We start from the raw sequence: 18,646 nt of genomic DNA on the forward strand, positions 1-18,646 counted from the left end.
TTGGGTCATAATTTGGTTCTTTGAAGAAATGCTTTTCCTTTCCATTTGAGGTTCTTCAGAAGCACAATGTTAAGGGTGCCAAACTGTTTTAAAAGGTGTAGATTTCTAAATCTGTTTCAAACAACAGTAACAGACACATCATGTCATGCAAGCTGGTTAATGTGTCCTTATTATAGGCTATTGAAATGTTATAGATTATATATTCTGAATTGACACCATACCTTTGAAGTGGGGTCAAACAAAGAACATGCCTAATTTATGAAATAAGTGTTGCATTGAGGATATGACTGGAAAATGGAAAATGGATGATACTGAACAGACATTGTGGTGCGCCCCGTCAATGCGGGTGGAAGGGGGGAGATCAACAATTGTGGGATGACGCTTGATCCCCCAGCAGCTCGAGGGGCGCAGAAAACCCACCTTGATACAAAGTGGACTGAATTAGGGATTTTTTGTTGTTTCATCCTGTTTTGCAGCGTGACAGTGTTGAGAGAGCGCAGCAGAGATTAACAGTAAGGACAGGTGGTACGCATGTTGTGTATCCAGGCTTGTTTGTAGTGAAACGAGATCCAGCCTCGAGATCCGATAGCAGTAGGTGGGTCTCTCCCGGCGCGATATTGTACGGAGTGTTTCATTACCACAGCGGCAGCCAGCCAGGAGCAGCGGGCAAGATTGTACGTCAAATCACTCGGATTATTAAAACCCCCGGCAATTATTTAAATATTGAGGGGCCGTTCTCGTTTTGTTTGGAGGAGGTTCCTGCACCCTGCGGGGATGTTTAACTGGAGTAGTAGGGTTTCTATTACGCTGGCATCGCCGTGCGCCTCAGTAGGAGCAGTTTACTATAACTTTGGGCTGGAGGTGGTTCGCTTCTCGCGGAGCTCGGAGAGAGAGAGACCAGTGCCGGCTCGTGTAGCCTAACCTAAAGCCCGCTACTAAACCTGACACAGTTGGACAGCATCTCGGCGCAAAACGGACCTACAATTCCGAACGCAACCGGTTTCTTTTAGCGCTTGACAACATCTGTATATTTTTGGTATTGCCAAACATGAGGATTTTTGAAGACATTTAATTGCGAGTATATCTTTAAGCTATTTGGGGAATTTATTTCCCAATAGTTTTATTTGTCATTTTTACTATACGCATCTGTTTTATTTTAATCTCTTATGAACTTTGTTTTTCACTTTTTTGGAAACATTGTCTACCCCTGCACTTGTTTTGGGAACACAAGAGCGCTCCTGGACGCGACATGAGGACTGTCGCCTGGCTGTCCGCACGGCATTGTCATTGTAATTTTCATGTGTCATGTCGATTGTCGGATGCCCGTGGACACGCGATGTCGTTTAGCATTTTGACAAACTGAAGGTTATGGGCTGGAACAAAACTAACTGAGAGGGGCAATTATGCTGGAGTCCCATATATTCTAGGGTTTTCAGTCGGACACCAACCCATGGGGATATAAATATATAAATATATATATATATATATATTCTAGCATATCATTTTCTTTTTTTCGTTTTCCTTCTTTTTTTTTTTCACTGGACCAATTTTAGGATGATGTTGTATTGCTGCTCGAGCGCCTTGGAACTTTCTATTAAGTTCACCTGCAGCTTTTTATTCGTGTTTTTACTGTTCCAAATGCCACAGTCCTCCTCGCCTTTAATTACAGGTAAGATACATTGACTTGGCCAATTTAGTTTCAAAACATGTCCAGCAATTGTCAAAAACAAGAATATAGCCCAAAAGCTAGCCTATAGGTCTACAGGTAGGCTATTCACTTTTCCCGTTATTTGCCACTGGGCACAGACGTCTGCTCAATGTCTAGTTTTGATTTACATTTGGTTGAACATAAATCAACAACAACTGTCACCATGTCATTGGATTGATGTTAAAAGTTGGGTGAAAAAAATATGTTCTGTCGGGTAACTGGTACCCCCGGGCTCGTTTGAAACCTCATGACAGGCGCATTGGATCACCAGTATAATTTTCCCATCTACTGTTGTTTTGGAAACTCGAGTTGGGTCGTGCTGTCGAGGTCAGTATCCAAGTCACCTGGCGCGTTATCATTGTGCAAACATGATCATTTCTTTCAGGGGAAAGACAAACCTGCGTATCGGTATCAGCTGAGTAGGCTACCATTATAGTATAATCCCACCGGATCAAATTCCCATGGAGTGTCGCTACCTGGTATTCTAAATATGCGGTATATCATCTGTCTATTGTTTTCCCTGCAGGGCCGGGAGTTGAACACACCGTTTTCGTGGGAGAGGAAAGTTGTCTGGTTGTAGAAAGACAAATGCGCCCTGTCACTGTGCTCGGCTGCGAGAGGTGGATGAAGACTAAACAACATTTCTAGGGCTATTCATTCATCTCTGCTTTATAAAAGAAGAAAAGCCTCATTGGATTGAGGCTAAAGTGTTGGGTTTCCCCACAATCACTTAAAGCTGTGCTGGTTTAATTACACGCGAAGGTTGTAGGGTACGCTACGGTCGGGGTAATTTCCCTGCTCCTGTAATTCTCACAGAAACCACTTTGTCACCAAATTCCCCCCCCCCCCAACACTTTTCCTGGCTGCCACTACTCTGCTCAACTTAAAATGTTATGTCTCATCTAAATTTAAATCTCTCTGACAAAAATATTCTGATAAACTGATCTAATATTTCGTTATTTAGAAAAGGTTATAGGCTATAGCCTATGTAATCAAATTAAATTAGAAATATAAATTTGTCGATAAAACTCAGACTATTAGGCCTACTTATTTTAACGTCTACAAAATATACCTCACCGTTATGGCATAGCCGGTGCAATTCCTGGTAAAGAAAAAGCACAATTCGAATATGGCGAGCCTGTCCATAACATAGGCGTCTTGTTTCGCTGTTTTATCACGTCAATGAAGATGAAAAGGCGCGAATTTATTGCCTCTCTCCTCGCGTCCTTCACAGGTACAGAAGCCATCTGCGAGAACGAAGGAGAGGTGCTCCACATACCCAACATAACGGACAACCCGTGCATCACCTGCGTCTGTCTGGTGAGAACAAATCCCAATTCTTGCTAAATAACTTTCAGATGGTGTTAGGGCAGGTAATTGTTAGTTGACATTGAGATTCCCTATTTGTTGTTGGCACGTAGGTTCCACAGAGGAGGAACAAAACGCAATTGTTGTGCGTAATTATTGCCTCTGCGCTTGACTGAATATTCCTAATATTCATATTGTGGCCTAATTATGTATAGTCTATAGCCGAGTTGTAGGCCTAACTGGGCAAATAGGCCTGTACTGTTTTTTCTAATAATCACAAAGAAGTATGAATAATGTTGCTACCTTTTCAATAAGAGCAGTAGGCTAGCTATGTAATTATTTCCCTTCTAAGCGAAGCTGGCTTTTAAACAAAATGGCATTGTTTGTTTAAAGACACCCTTGTCTTCGTGCTGTCTTTGCCCCGTGTCTTTCCTGGAACATTTGCTCTTTGACCTCTGTCTTTCCTTGCTTTGAAGGTCATTGTTTTAGGGGTTGAGAACGCAAGTGAGAGGCTTTTCTGTCACCAGCAGCCTAATTCAATAATGCTCTCCCTCTCCTGTCTTTTTAGTCCCTCTTTAAAGTGTCATGTGGTGAGGAAGTTTCTACAAATGTCGTGTTTGACTTGCAGGGTATTTGCCCTATGTGAAACAGAGAAACAGTGTGCGTGTGCAAGGTTATATATTTCTGTGTGCACTGTGCACACTACTGTGGCCGTGCTGCCTCGGCTGTCTCTAGCGACTCTGATAGTCTCTTTGATATGTCTCCCTCTGCTAACCACCTCCTTATCGGGCTTCCATCACTAGGAGCCCCGCTGAATTCTATCAGTCATCAGAGGGCCACAGCTAGCCTTTCATCTTGGCCCATCCGTCATGTCACTGGCCCCAGAGTGCCTCGCAGGGGAGGGGGCCAGCCTGAAAGACACTTGTGTCGCAATGCTGGCTTTTAGGGGGGGGTTAGCAGATTTTAAAGGGTGGGGGGGAGCTGTCAGGGCTCTAGTGTCACTCACAGGCTCCCAGTTGCGGCGGAGTACCTGTTAATGGCCCTTCACTGGCGGAAACTGAGGCACACAGAGAAGCCATTCTTTTCGCCAGCCGTCTCACAAGTCGCAGGAATCTGCCTCCCGCTCACTAAACATAATATACAGACAGCCAGGAGGCAGCTCTCGTTAACCTGCTATCTACTACTCTCCCTATCTTTTTGCCCCCTCTCCTCTTTCTCGGTAGCAATGATTGATGAGCTCAGTGGGCTGACCAGTGATCCGCAAACATTTGGGAAGCCAAAGGTCCTTTCCTGTTCCAACCGCTCCACAAACATGGAGATCAATACTCACCGTGTACCTTTATAGTCTTTACCTCTGCCACTGGCGTTGTCAGCAAACCACTAAACCAGCCAGCATGTCTGTCCAGGTACAGAGATGTAATAACATTGGATTTATGTGTAGAATTGGCATGTGAACGTCATTTTATGAAAAGGAGCAATAACTTGTACACCATTCTGTCTAAAGGGACAACCAAACTCCAAAAAAGTAAAGCATAAATGCTAGGATGAAATGAGAAACTTGATATCCCTACACTCTTAGAAAAAAAGGTGCTATCTAAAACCTTAATGGGTTCTTCAGCTGTCCCCATAGGAGAACCTTAGAAGAAACCTTTTTGGTTCCAGGTAGAACCCTTTTGTGTTCCATGTAGAACCCTTTTTACAGAGGATTCTATATGGAACCCAAAAGGGTTTTACCTGGAACCAGAAAGGGTTCTCCTAAGAGTGTAGTCTAGAAGACTTAAAGAAGACAAAATCCTCCTTTATTTTCTGCTCTCTTTCTCCATCCCCCTCTTCCCCCCTTTCTGTCAGTGGACTGTGAGGCTAGTGGTACAGTTCTCCCAGTGGTCTATAGAGCAAAGATGGTGTTAGAGAACCTTCAGGGCAGCATTGCTATTGGACCTCCCAGGATACTTCTAATGGAGGGGTAGAGACAAATATATATATGGCCTCCCGAGTGGCGCAGCGGTCTAAGGCACTGTATGTCAGTGCTAGAGGCGTCACTACAGACCCTGGTTCGATCCCGGGCTGTATCATAACTGGCTGTGATTGGGAGTCCCTTTGGGAGGCACACAATTGGCCCAACGTTGTCCGGGTTAGGGGAGGGTTTGGACGGGGTAGACCGTCATTGTAGAATAAGAATTTGTTCTTAACTGACTTGCCTAGTTAAATAAAATAAATAACAAATATACAGTACCAGTCAAAAGTTTGGACACACCTGTTAATTGAAATGCATTCCAGGTGACTACCTCATGAAGCTGGTTGAGAGAATGTCAACAGTGTGCAAAGCTGTCATCAAGGCAAAGGGTGGCTACTTTGAAGAATCTAAAATCTAAATTATATTTTGATTTGTTTAACACTTTGTTTTGTTACTACATGATTCCATTTGTGTTATTTCATAGTTTTGACGTCATCACTATTATTCTACAATGTAGAAAATTGTAAAAATAAAGAAAACCCCTGTATGAGTAGGTGTGTCCAAACGTTTGACTGGTACTGTATATATGTTTTATTGTCACACACCAGATAGGTGCAGTGAAATGTGTTGTTTTACAGGGACAGCCATAGTAGTACGGCATAGGAGGTTGGTGGTACCTTAATTGGGGAGGATGGGCTCATGTTAATGGCTGGAGCGGAATCAGTGGAATGGTATACAAATACATCAAACACATGGTTTCTGTCCTCCCCTCAGCAGCCTCCACTGTAGTACAGCGCCCCTGGATTAAATTAGGGTTAAGTGCCTTGCTCAAGGGCACATCGACAGATTTTCACCTTATCAGATCATGTATTCCAACCGCTAGGCTACCTGCCAGGACATAAAGAAGGATAAGACAACAACCATCTGAATTCAGAGAAAAGTCATGGAGCTAATCTACCTACACATCGGAGCCAAAAGTTACCAGGGGCGAAAATCTGATATCAATTTTGGAGGGGACAATTACATGAAATTTTCTCAAGAGCAATTCCTGAGGGGGACACCAAAAGTAGTGCTGTAACACATAGCCTACATTGTAATATGGTAAATGTATATTGAGGAACCAAAGAAATAAGGTGTTTGCCGTACTCCTAACTACCGGTACCCAAAACTACACAACTAATCACAACAGCAATACCATTGCCTTTAACAAATCTTAGTTCAGTCACCAGTTTAAGTTGAGAGTGGGGGTATCCATGGCATTTTTCACTTATGTTCCTATTTTACAAGTCAAAAAAATTGATAACCTTTCATAATGTTGCCAAACAGACTCAACAAACTTACCTGAGACTCCCTGTCTCTGCCAGTCTGTCCCTGCATATCTGTCCCCAACTCTGCTGTCTGTGTGCCATCTGTTGCCTGCTCTGCCTAATGACATCATTGTGAAACATTTCCATTAGAATTTAATTTCTTTCTTATGAACATTTTATCAACTAGTCTTTGAGATATTAGACTACTAGGGTTCTTACTTTGCGTTTTGGTGTACTGAAAAATACTCTGATGTCCGTCTTTTATTTTTCTGCCATTTTTCTACCTGGCTGGCTGGCTACACACACACACAGTGTGTAGGTTATTTACAGTAGGAGATGGGCTTCTATCATCTTATCTTTTATCATTCTATTTGGGCTTCGATCTAAAAGGTAGCTAGCAAATGTGAAACGGATTAAAATGACAAGAGTTGACAGCTGTATGAGTTCACCATTTACACAACATATGCTGCAACCTTTTGTAATTTTAATAGTTTGTTTCATATTGTCTGGCTTCCAACAATAGCTGAATTTGCAAAGCTAGCGAGCACCAATTCCGTTTCAGTGGTGATTGCTATAATCTTTGCTACCCGGGTTAAATAAAGGTGAAATAAAATAAATAAATAAAAGTTCCCTTGCGACAATTTAGCTTTTGCAACGAGACCATTAAATATATTTAAGACAATGGTAGAAGAGAGTGTAGTTCTGTTCAGTTTGGACTTCAGTTTATCGCTAACCTTATCACAGGGACTTTGAAGCACTAACTTACATCATCTGCATGCTGATCTTGGAATAAATTGACGATAGCAAAGATTCCATCTTTGACGAGGCCACATAAATGGAATAGGTACTAGCTAGCTTAATAGTTAATATTTGCCCACTAGCTCTGCATATTCAGCTAGTGTGTGTGCGCGATTGACTGGATTAACCTCACGTCAGTTACGTTCATTGAGTGCCTTTCAGACAGTGGATACCACCCCTCTGTTACCATGCCAAATAAGGAACTGGCAGTGGATCAAACCATTGTGAGGCAAAGGGTGGGGGGGTCGCAATCTTTTGAAACTTAAAAACGCGCTATTAAGTGACAATAATCAGCACAATTGCTTTCATTGCGTATTATTAATATTATTTAAATTACATAGTTATGTTTCAGTGATATATTGGGGGGGACAAATCATATTTTTCCCAGGATGGGGGGGTCGTGTCCCCCCCGGGATTTCCGCCCCTGAAAGTTACATTCAGTTCATTCAGCTCTGTTCACTTTCTACCACTGGTGCAGGAATAGGCCTACTTCTTGGATAGGCTTGTGACTTCTCAGTGAAATGGAAATATTGTTGCCCTTATCTTTTTTCATCCAGTTTTAATCCACAACTGCTGCTCCTGTGGGGTCGTGACATATTTGCTTTGGAGGGAGGTGAAGGGTCACAAGGGCAAGGAGTCCAGGTTTAAATAGGCCTTTGATCTGAGTGCTCCTCTGAAGAGCCTTTTAGTGATCTCTTCATCCTTCCATGAAAGACCGGCGGCACGGCGGCTGGCGGGTCTGTCAGCTTGTTTTGGCATGCCCTCTGAGGTCAGGCTGAGAGATAGATGGAGGAGAGAGAGTGATAGTGGAAACGATTGGGAGAGAGATTAGGAGGGAGGGAGAGAGAAATTATACATAGACGATGGTTTGACTGAACACATTTTGATTATCTGAAGTTGGCAAATGGAGATGGTGAAACTGACTGTGCTGTCGCCATCTAGTGGTCATCTTTCCACAGCACATGACCATCATGTCTGGGATCACTACATCTTACATACTCTACATATATCTTTTTAGATGGTCACATTAACCTATCAACATGTTATTACCCTTCAGGTCAAATATTTCTCTAGTTATTACACCAAAGACTAGCAGTAGTCCAATAACAATCCCCAGACCACCCGCTGGCCTATTAGAAGCCACGACATACCACCAGTAGACCAGTAAGAAGCCTCAGAAAGTGCACGGTATGTTGAGTGTTTATGAGGCGTGGTGACCTGATTTGACCCCTGACCATTGCTGAGAGAGGTCAAACCTCTTCACACCACTTAGTGTTAATGGCTGCCGAGTGGAATGGCTCCAAAGCCCAACTAGGAAAGCACAGGTGTGGAGAGACATAAAGATTCAAGGACAAATACGGGGCCTCTATGACACTACTGGAGATAACTGTGGTCGTCAGAAAACTAGACGCATAACTTATCACCCCTCTTTCTATTTCTCTCTCTTAGTCTGTCATCCTCTCTCTGTCTACCTCTCTGTCTCTCTCTCGCTCTCTCTCTTTCTCTCTCTCTTTTTCTCTCTCTCTCTCTCCACCTGTCAGACTTTCCAGTCATCATGTCTGATGGTATCTGTCTGCCCTTCTCTCATTCCCTCTATCTCTTTTTCTCTCACTTTCAATCCATCCCTTTATCTATCTGACATCATATATCTCACTCTCAGACATATTTGTCTCAAACTGGCTGTTGAAAGTGCTCTGAAAATCTCTACGATTTAGGCCAGTGGTTTGGGGAGAGCTTTACAGAGACTATGTATGGATTCCATGTGCCTTCGCCTCTCGCCGCCTCTCCTCTCGCCTCCACTGATGACATCACCCAAACCAGCGTGGTTAGGGAACCAGTGAAGGCTCTCCGTAAATAAAACCGCCCAGTTTTATTTTAGTTATGTGGGCCACAGTCCGGCTTTGAAGTTGACTCATTATACAGTCCAGTTAGGTTGCACTGAGTAAATGGGGACTATATAAAGGGAGTGTATAAAGCTAGTGGCAAAGTGATAATGTTAAGCGAGTATATAAAGTGAGGTTGTATATAAATTGACAAGAGAGAAAGAGAACGTCTGCATAAAGTACATGTGTAACTCGAGTTCATTTTAGTCTGTAAAAAGGGGAGTGTGTCGACAAAGAATGTGTCGGAGACTTTATAATCTTCTCTTTCTCTGCGTCCATCCCTCCGTCTCTCTCTTCCTCTCTCTCTTCCCCTCTCTTTCTCTCTCCTCCCCCCTCTCTCTATCTCTCTACCCTCCCTCCCTCCCTCATTCCATCCTCCCTCTTTCCATCAGGAGGGGAAGGCAGACTGTAAACAGGAGAAGTGTCCCCTGGTGTCTGAGGACTGTGCTCTGGTGGTCAAACAGACGGGAGCCTGCTGTGAGAGATGCAAAGGTGAGCAGCACACACACTCTACTACTCTCATCACCGTGAAAACATGAGGTCAAAGGTTAGGGGATGCATGTACTGTTCTGTAGTCTCAGCGAGACCAATAGACTTGGAACTTTGTCTAGTGGAGTGAGTTAGGTCTATCTTTGGATCTCTTTAGTGTTGATGTATAGACCTTGCTGCAGCGACAGCTTGAGTCCCACAGTAGAAGATAGTCAGTCCAGCTGCACTGGTCAACCTAGTTATTTAACCACTACTGCCTCCTTGTGGAGGAATGAGGAATAGTTGTTCTTCTAACAGCACAATAGTTACTGTGCGTGTGTAAGTGTACTGTATCAGACCAATAGATTCTGCTTGAGGGTAAATTGCTACATACACAAACACATATAGCTATTCTTTTCCCTGCTTCTACTCACATACTCCCACAAACATGTGACAGGCCTACAGCGGTTCGTATTTAAGTCTTAAGAACTATTCTTTCTCACACTGTTTGTCAGCATCTCTCTCTTTCTCTCACACACACACACACACACACACACACACACACACACACACACACACACACACACACACACACACACACACACACACACACACACACACACACACACACACACACACACACACACACACACACACACACACACACACACACACACACAGCTGCAGTGGTGGACTTCTCATCTCTGGGACGTGTTGGGACCCGTTGGCATTTGGGTTCAGCGTTCGGTTTACAGGACACAGAAATAAACCTCGTTTACGAGCCACTGCGTCGCTCAGCCTCCCAGACTAGGACCGCACGCATTCGCCTCCCGGCCGGAACACACAGGGGTCGAGGATGGGGAGTGTTGGGGTCACCATGGACACGGTCCACAGCACTGACCACCTCATGGTCAGGGGCGCGGTCCTTTGTTTGCCGTCAAGATTATACGAGACTAGAGTTAATTCAAATGAGAAGAGGTGGAGCTCGCTTAAGTCGCCAATGGAAAGCCCCTTGTTGTCATGGTGAATGGTATTAGTGTCTATTGTTCCTCCATTGTGGTTGACTTTGGGTTTTATTCATGACCATGTCTACATTTAGAACAGGAACTTGCTCATGTCAGCATGAAAACCTCCCACTGTTGAAATACTTCATGCAGTGGTTTTATCATAGGAATGGTTGTGCTGTGTTTCCATAACCAGACAACCCTATATCTGCTGAAACTGAACAGCGTATTCATTTAGTCCCTTATTGACTGTGGGTGGTGTATCTGGAGCGTTGTGATTGCACATGGTGGATCTCAGGCCCAGGCCCATTTCACATGGTGTTTTTATCATGCCCTTGGATCTGGACAGTTCACAACAACATGTTCTGGTATCTTGATACATCTATATAATGGATTGGGATTGTCAGAGAGTTTGTGCATGCCTGTCTGTCTGTCTCGAGTGATTGAATTGCACATACACTACTGTTCAAAAGTTTGGAGTCACTTAGAAATGTCCTTGTTTTTGAAAGAAAAGCTCATTTCTTTGTCCATTAAAATAACATCAAATTGATCAGAAATACAGTGTAGACATGGCTAATGTTGTAAATGACTATTGTAGCTGGAAACGACTGATTTTGAATGGAATATCTAAATAGGCGTACAGAGGCCCATTATCAGCAACCATCACTCCTTTGGTCCAATGGCACGTTGTGTTAGCTAATCCAAGTTTATCATTTTAAAAGTCTAATTGATCATTAGAAAAACCTTTTGCAATTATGTTAGCACAGCTGAAAACTGTTGTGCACATTAAAGAAGCAATAAAAATGTGCTTTTCCTTCAAAAACAAGGACATTTCTAAGTGACCCCAAACTTTTGAATGGTAGTGTATGTGGCAGTGTCGAGACTACTAAACTTCATCACTATGCCAAATCAAGACAATGAAAGACAGGCCTTCCCTAGCCATAGGGGGCACTATAGCCAGCTGGCTCTGACGGTGGTGGCACACAGACTCCCTCCAGGCATCGCTTACAGTGGATTTGTAACCCTGTGTTCAATCTGTCTCAACACTTATGGTCTGGAGAGGCAAACAGCTCTATGTTCACACATGTAGTCCATTTAGTGCTCCCTGTAGACTATTAGTTTCCACGAACTAGTAAACATTCACATCCAGGTTTGGAGTGCCAACTCCCTCTCTCTCTATGTCTCTCTCTCTACCCCACCCTCTCTCTCTATCCTCCCCTGTCTCTCTCTCCCTCTCTCTCTATGTCTCTCTCTCTACTCCACCCTATCTCTCTATCCTCCCCTGTCTCTCTCTCCTTCTCTCTCTCCTCTAGGTTGTCAGCTGGATGGAGAGTCCTATAATAGTTCTGTGTCCTGGACCAGCTCCATCAAGCCCTGCATCTCTCGCCGCTGTCAGGTGAGTGTCACACAGAGAAATGAAAGAGAGAAAGGGAGGGTAACAGACAGAGAGAGAGATGATGATGAGAAAAGTAAGGAGGGAATGTAAAGGAAAGAGGGAGTACTAAGAGAGAGGCAGACAAGGAGAGGGAAAGAGAGAGGGAATGATAGAGGGGAGTGAGTGGAAAAGAGGCAAACCGACAGAGGAGTGAGTGAAAGAGAGAACGGTGAAAAGAGGGGGGAGATTTATGAAGAAAGAGAGAAATATAAATGAGGATCAAGAGAAAGATAGACATACTTTTAGAGTGGGAGGCTGAATGACGCAGACAGAGACACAGAGTTGGGGAGGGAACGAGAGATGTGAGGGAGAGAAAGAATGAGACAGTGGACAGATAGCCAAGGGGTTGGAGGAAGAAGAGACATAAAGAGAAAGAAAGGCAGATGAAGTTGGAGGGATGAGAGAGAGAGATAGAAAGATGAAGAGGGATGATATATGTCTCAATGTCTTTGGGAGAGGAGCCAGGTGAACTTGGCAGTATAGTCCACCCTTCTGGTTCCAAGCCTTCCCAACCCAGTGTCTACCTCACAAGACTAACCCCACACGTCTCCTCAAAACACACTCAATTCACACGTATACCCAACCTCATTTACTGTATACACACCACACACTCACATGGTCCCACAATACCACTTAAAATACAAAACACACGCACAGATCTGAACACTATAAGTCAATGGCAGTGGACACAGCTGTGTGAGGGAGTGTCAGCTCCAGCATTGGGGAGGTCCAGTCAAACTAGACTATGTCTGCGTGTTGAAGGGTGGCGTGCGAAAAAAGCAGAGCTCCACACACCACTCATTTACTCCTAGTTCTAACACTCCTAGTTCTAACACTCCTAGTTCTAACACTCCTAGTTCTAACACTCCTAGTTCTAACACTTCTAGTTCTAACACTCCTAGTTCTAACACTCCTAGTTCTAACACTCCTAGTTCTAACACTTCTAGTTCTAACACTCCTAGTTCTAACACTCCTAGTTCTAACACTTCTAGTTCTAACACTCCTAGTTCTAACACTCCTAGTTCTAACACTCCTAGTTCTAACACTTCTAGTTCTAACACTCCTAGTTCTAACACTCCTAGTTCTAACACTTCTAGTTCTAACACTCCTAGTTCTAACACTCCTAGTTCTAACACTCCTAGTTCTAACACTCCTAGTTCTAACACTCCTAGTTCTAACACTTCTAGTTCTAACACTCCTAGTTCTAACACTCCTAGTTCTAACACTCCTAGTTCTAACACTTCTAGTTCTAACACTCCTAGTTCTAACACTTCTAGTTCTAACACTCCTAGTTCTAACACTCCTAGTTCTACTCCTAGTTCTAACACTCCTAGTTCTAACACTTCTAGTTCTAACACTCCTAGTTCTAACACTCCTAGTTCTAACACTCCTAGTTCTAACACTCCTAGTTCTAACACTCCTAGTTCTAACACTTCTAGTTCTAACACTCCTAGTTCTAACACTCCTAGTTCTAACACTTCTAGTTCTAACACTCCTAGTTCTAACACTCCTAGTTCTAACACTCCTAGTTCTAACACTCCTAGTTCTAACACTCCTAGTTCTAACACTTCTAGTTCTAACACTCCTAGTTCTAACACTTCTAGTTCTAACACTCCTAGTTCTAACACTCCTAGTTCTAACACTCCTAGTTCTAACACTCCTAGTTCTAACACTCCTAGTTCTAACACTTCTAGTTCTAACACTCCTAGTTCTAACACTCCTAGTTCTAACACTCCTAGTTCTAACACTCCTAGTTCTAAGACTCCTAGTTCTAACACTTCTAGTTCTAACACTCCTAGTTCTAACACTCCTAGTTCTAACACTCCTAGTTCTACTCCTAGTTCTAACACTCCTAGTTCTAACACTCCTAGTTCTAACACTCCTAGTTCTACTCCTAGTTCTAACACTCCTAGTTCTAACATAGTTCTAACACTCCTAGTTCTAACACTCCTAGTTCTAACACTCCTAGTTCTAACACTCCTAGTTCTAACACTTCTAGTTCTAACACTCCTAGTTCTAACACTTCTAGTTCTAACACTCCTAGTTCTAACACTCCTAGTTCTAACACTCCTAGTTCTAACACTCCTAGTTCTAACACTCCTAGTTCTAACACTTCTAGTTCTAACACTCCTAGTTCTAACACTCCTAGTTCTAACACTCCTAGTTCTAACACTCCTAGTTCTAACACTAGTTCTAACACTCCTAGTTCTACTCCTAGTTCTAACACTCCTAGTTCTAACACTCCTAGTTCTAACACTCCTAGTTCTACTCCTAGTTCTAACACTCCTAGTTCTAACACTCCTAGTTCTAACACTCCTAGTTCTAACACTCCTAGTTCTACTCCTAGTTCTAACACTCCTAGTTCTAACACTCCTAGTTCTAACACTCCTAGTTCTAACACTCCTAGTTCTAACACTTCTAGTTCTAACACTCCTAGTTCTAACACTCCTAGTTCTAACACTCCTAGTTCTAACACTCCTAGTTCTAACACTTCTAGTTCTAACACTCCTAGTTCTAACACTCCTAGTTCTAACACTCCTAGTTCTAACACTCCTAGTTCTACTCCTAGTTCTAACACTCCTAGTTCTACTCCTAGTTCTAACACTCCTAGTTCTAACACTCCTAGTTCTAACACTCCTAGTTCTACTCCTAGTTCTAACACTCCTAGTTCTAACACTCCTAGTTCTAACACTCCTAGTTCTAACACTCCTAGTTCTACTCCTAGTTCTAACACTCCTAGTTCTAACACTCCTAGTTCTAACACTCCTAGTTCTAACACTCCTAGTTCTAACACTCCTAGTTCTACTCCTAGTTCTAACACTCCTAGTTCTAACACTCCTAGTTCTAACACTCCTAGTTCTAACACTTCTAGTTCTAACACTTCTAGTTCTAACACTTCTAGTTCTAACACTCCTAGTTCTAACACTCCTAGTTCTAACACTCCTAGTTCTAACACTCCTAGTTCTACTCCTAGTTCTAACACTCCTAGTTCTAACACTCCTAGTTCTAACACTCCTAGTTCTAACACTCCTAGTTCTAACACTCCTAGTTCTACTCCTAGTTCTAACACTCCTAGTTCTACTCCTAGTTCTAACACTCCTAGTTCTAACACTCCTAGTTCTAACACTCCTAGTTCTAACACTCCTAGTTCTAACACTTCTAGTTCTAACACTCCTAGTTCTAACACTCCTAGTTCTAACACTCCTAGTTCTAACACTTCTAGTTCTAACACTCCTAGTTCTAACACTCCTAGTTCTAACACTTCTAGTTCTAACACTCCTAGTTCTAACACTCCTAGTTCTAACACTCCTAGTTCTAACACTCCTAGTTCTACTCCTAGTTCTAACACTCCTAGTTCTAACACTCCTAGTTCTACTCCTAGTTCTAACACTCCTAGTTCTAACACTCCTAGTTCTAACACTCCTAGTTCTAACACTCCTAGTTCTACTCCTAGTTCTAACACTCCTAGTTCTACTCCTAGTTCTAACACTCCTAGTTCTAACACTCCTAGTTCTAACACTCCTAGTTCTACTCCTAGTTCTAACACTCCTAGTTCTAACACTCCTAGTTCTAACACTCCTAGTTCTAACACTCCTAGTTCTAACACTTCTAGTTCTAACACTTCTAGTTCTAACACTCCTAGTTCTAACACTTCTAGTTCTAACACTCCTAGTTCTAACACTCCTAGTTCTACTCCTAGTTCTAACACTCCTAGTTCTAACACTCCTAGTTCTAACACTCCTAGTTCTAACACTTCTAGTTCTAACACTCCTAGTTCTACTCCTAGTTCTAACACTCCTAGTTCTAACACTCCTAGTTCTAACACTCCTAGTTCTAACACTCCTAGTTCTAACACTCCTAGTTCTACTCCTAGTTCTAACACTCCTAGTTCTAACACTCCTAGTTCTAACACTTCTAGTTCTAACACTCCTAGTTCTAACACTTCTAGTTCTAACACTTCTAGTTCTAACACTCCTAGTTCTAACACTCCTAGTTCTAACACTCCTAGTTCTAACACTCCTAGTTCTACTCCTAGTTCTAACACTCCTAGTTCTAACACTCCTAGTTCTAACACTCCTAGTTCTAACACTTCTAGTTCTAACACTCCTAGTTCTAACACTCCTAGTTCTAACACTCCTAGTTCTAACACTCCTAGTTCTAACACTCCTAGTTCTACTCCTAGTTCTAACACTCCTAGTTCTAACACTCCTAGTTCTAACACTTCTAGTTCTAACACTCCTAGTTCTAACACTCCTAGTTCTAACACTCCTAGTTCTAACACTCCTAGTTCTAACACTTCTAGTTCCTAGTTCTAACACTCCTAGTTCTAACACTCCTAGTTCTAACACTCCTAGTTCTAACACTTCTAGTTCTAACACTCCTAGTTCTAACACTTCTAGTTCTAACACTTCTAGTTCTAACACTTCTAGTTCTAACACTTCTAGTTCTAACACTCCTAGTTCTAACACTCCTAGTTCTACTCCTAGTTCTAACACTCCTAGTTCTAACACTTCTAGTTCTAACACTCCTAGTTCTAACACTCCTAGTTCTAACACTCCTAGTTCTAACACTCCTAGTTCTACTCCTAGTTCTAACACTCCTAGTTCTAACACTTCTAGTTCTAACACTCCTAGTTCTAACACTCCTAGTTCTAACACTCCTAGTTCTAACACTCCTAGTTCTAACACTTCTAGTTCTAACACTCCTAGTTCTAACACTCCTAGTTCTAACACTCCTAGTTCTAACACTCCTAGTTCTAACACTTCTAGTTCTAACACTTCTAGTTCTAACACTCCTAGTTCTAACACTCCTAGTTCTAACACTCCTAGTTCTAACACTCCTAGTTCTAACACTCCTAGTTCTAACACTTCTAGTTCTAACACTCCTAGTTCTAACACTCCTAGTTCTAACACTCCTAGTTCTAACACTCCTAGTTCTAACACTTCTAGTTCTAACACTCCTAGTTCTAACACTTCTAGTTCTAACACTCCTAGTTCTAACACTCCTAGTTCTAACACTCCTAGTTCTAACACTTCTAGTTCTAACACTCCTAGTTCTAACACTCCTAGTTCTAACACTCCTAGTTCTAACACTCCTAGTTCTAACACTTCTAGTTCTAACACTCCTAGTTCTAACACTCCTAGTTCTACTCCTAGTTCTAACACTCCTAGTTCTACTCCTAGTTCTAACACTCCTAGTTCTACTCCTAGTTCTAACACTCCTAGTTCTACTCCTAGTTCTAACACTTCTAGTTCTAACACTCCTAGTTCTACTCCTAGTTCTAACACTCCTAGTTCTAACACTTCTAGTTCTACTCCTAGTTCTACTCCTAGTTCTAACACTTCTAGTTCTAACACTCCTAGTTCTAACACTCCTAGTTCTACTCCTAGTTCTAACACTCCTAGTTCTACTCCTAGTTCTAACACTCCTAGTTCTACTCCTAGTTCTAACACTCCTAGTTCTAACACTCCTAGTTCTAACACTCCTAGTTCTAACACTTCTAGTTCTAACACTCCTAGTTCTACTCCTAGTTCTAACACTCCTAGTTCTAACACTTCTAGTTCTAACACTCCTAGTTCTACTCCTAGTTCTAACACTTCTAGTTCTAACACTTCTAGTTCTAACACTCCTAGTTCTACTCCTAGTTCTAACACTCCTAGTTCTAACACTCCTAGTTCTAACACTTCTAGTTCTAACACTCCTAGTTCTAACACTCCTAGTTCTACTCCTAGTTCTAACACTTCTAGTTCTAACACTTCTAGTTCTAACACTCCTAGTTCTAACACTCCTAGTTCTAACACTCCTAGTTCTAACACTCCTAGTTCTAACACTTCTAGTTCTAACACTCCTAGTTCTAACACTCCTAGTTCTAACACTCCTAGTTCTAACACTCCTAGTTCTAACACTTCTAGTTCTAACACTCCTAGTTCTAACACTCCTAGTTCTAACACTCCTAGTTCTAACACTCCTAGTTCTAACACTCCTAGTTCTACTCCTAGTTCTAACACTCCTAGTTCTAACACTTCTAGTTCTAACACTCCTAGTTCTACTCCTAGTTCTAACACTCCTAGTTCTAACACTCCTAGTTCTAACACTTCTAGTTCTAACACTCCTAGTTCTAACACTCCTAGTTCTACTCCTAGTTCTAACACTTCTAGTTCTAACACTTCTAGTTCTAACACTCCTAGTTCTAACACTCCTAGTTCTAACACTCCTAGTTCTACTCCTAGTTCTAACACTCCTAGTTCTAACACTTCTAGTTCTAACACTTCTAGTTCTAACACTCCTAGTTCTACTCCTAGTTCTAACACTCCTAGTTCTAACACTCCTAGTTCTAACACTTCTAGTTCTAACACTCCTAGTTCTAACACTCCTAGTTCTAACACTCCTAGTTCTAACACTCCTAGTTCTACTCCTAGTTCTAACACTCCTAGTTCTAACACTTCTAGTTCTAACACTTCTAGTTCTAACACTCCTAGTTCTAACACTTCTAGTTCTAACACTCCTAGTTCTAACACTCCTAGTTCTAACACTCCTAGTTCTAACACTCCTAGTTCTAACACTCCTAGTTCTAACACTTCTAGTTCTAACACTCCTAGTTCTAACACTCCTAGTTCTACTCCTAGTTCTAACACTCCTAGTTCTACTCCTAGTTCTAACACTCCTAGTTCTAACACTTCTAGTTCTAACACTCCTAGTTCTACTCCTAGTTCTAACACTCCTAGTTCTAACACTCCTAGTTCTACTCCTAGTTCTAACACTCCTAGTTCTAACACTTCTA

General features: G+C 42.2%; 1 protein-coding gene across 1 annotated transcript in view; it reads left to right on the forward strand.

Annotated features, from left to right (window-relative positions):
* Window positions 1-407: 407 nt before the first annotated feature.
* The window catches only part of LOC106605352 (BMP-binding endothelial regulator protein), a 28,122-nt gene continuing 9,883 nt past the window's right edge, over window positions 408-18,646 (forward strand). Inside the window, exons 1-4 of the mRNA XM_014200872.3 lie at window positions 408-1,669; window positions 2,943-3,028; window positions 9,351-9,450; window positions 11,744-11,826. Coding sequence (XP_014056347.3) covers window positions 1,555-1,669; window positions 2,943-3,028; window positions 9,351-9,450; window positions 11,744-11,826 — 384 coding nt within the window. The 5' untranslated portion in view covers window positions 408-1,554. The remainder of the gene's footprint in view (window positions 1,670-2,942; window positions 3,029-9,350; window positions 9,451-11,743; window positions 11,827-18,646) is intronic.

Source organism: Salmo salar, chromosome 05 (assembly GCF_965601325.2).
Source record: "Salmo salar chromosome 05, fSalSal1, whole genome shotgun sequence".
NCBI lineage: Eukaryota > Metazoa > Chordata > Actinopteri > Salmoniformes > Salmonidae > Salmo > Salmo salar.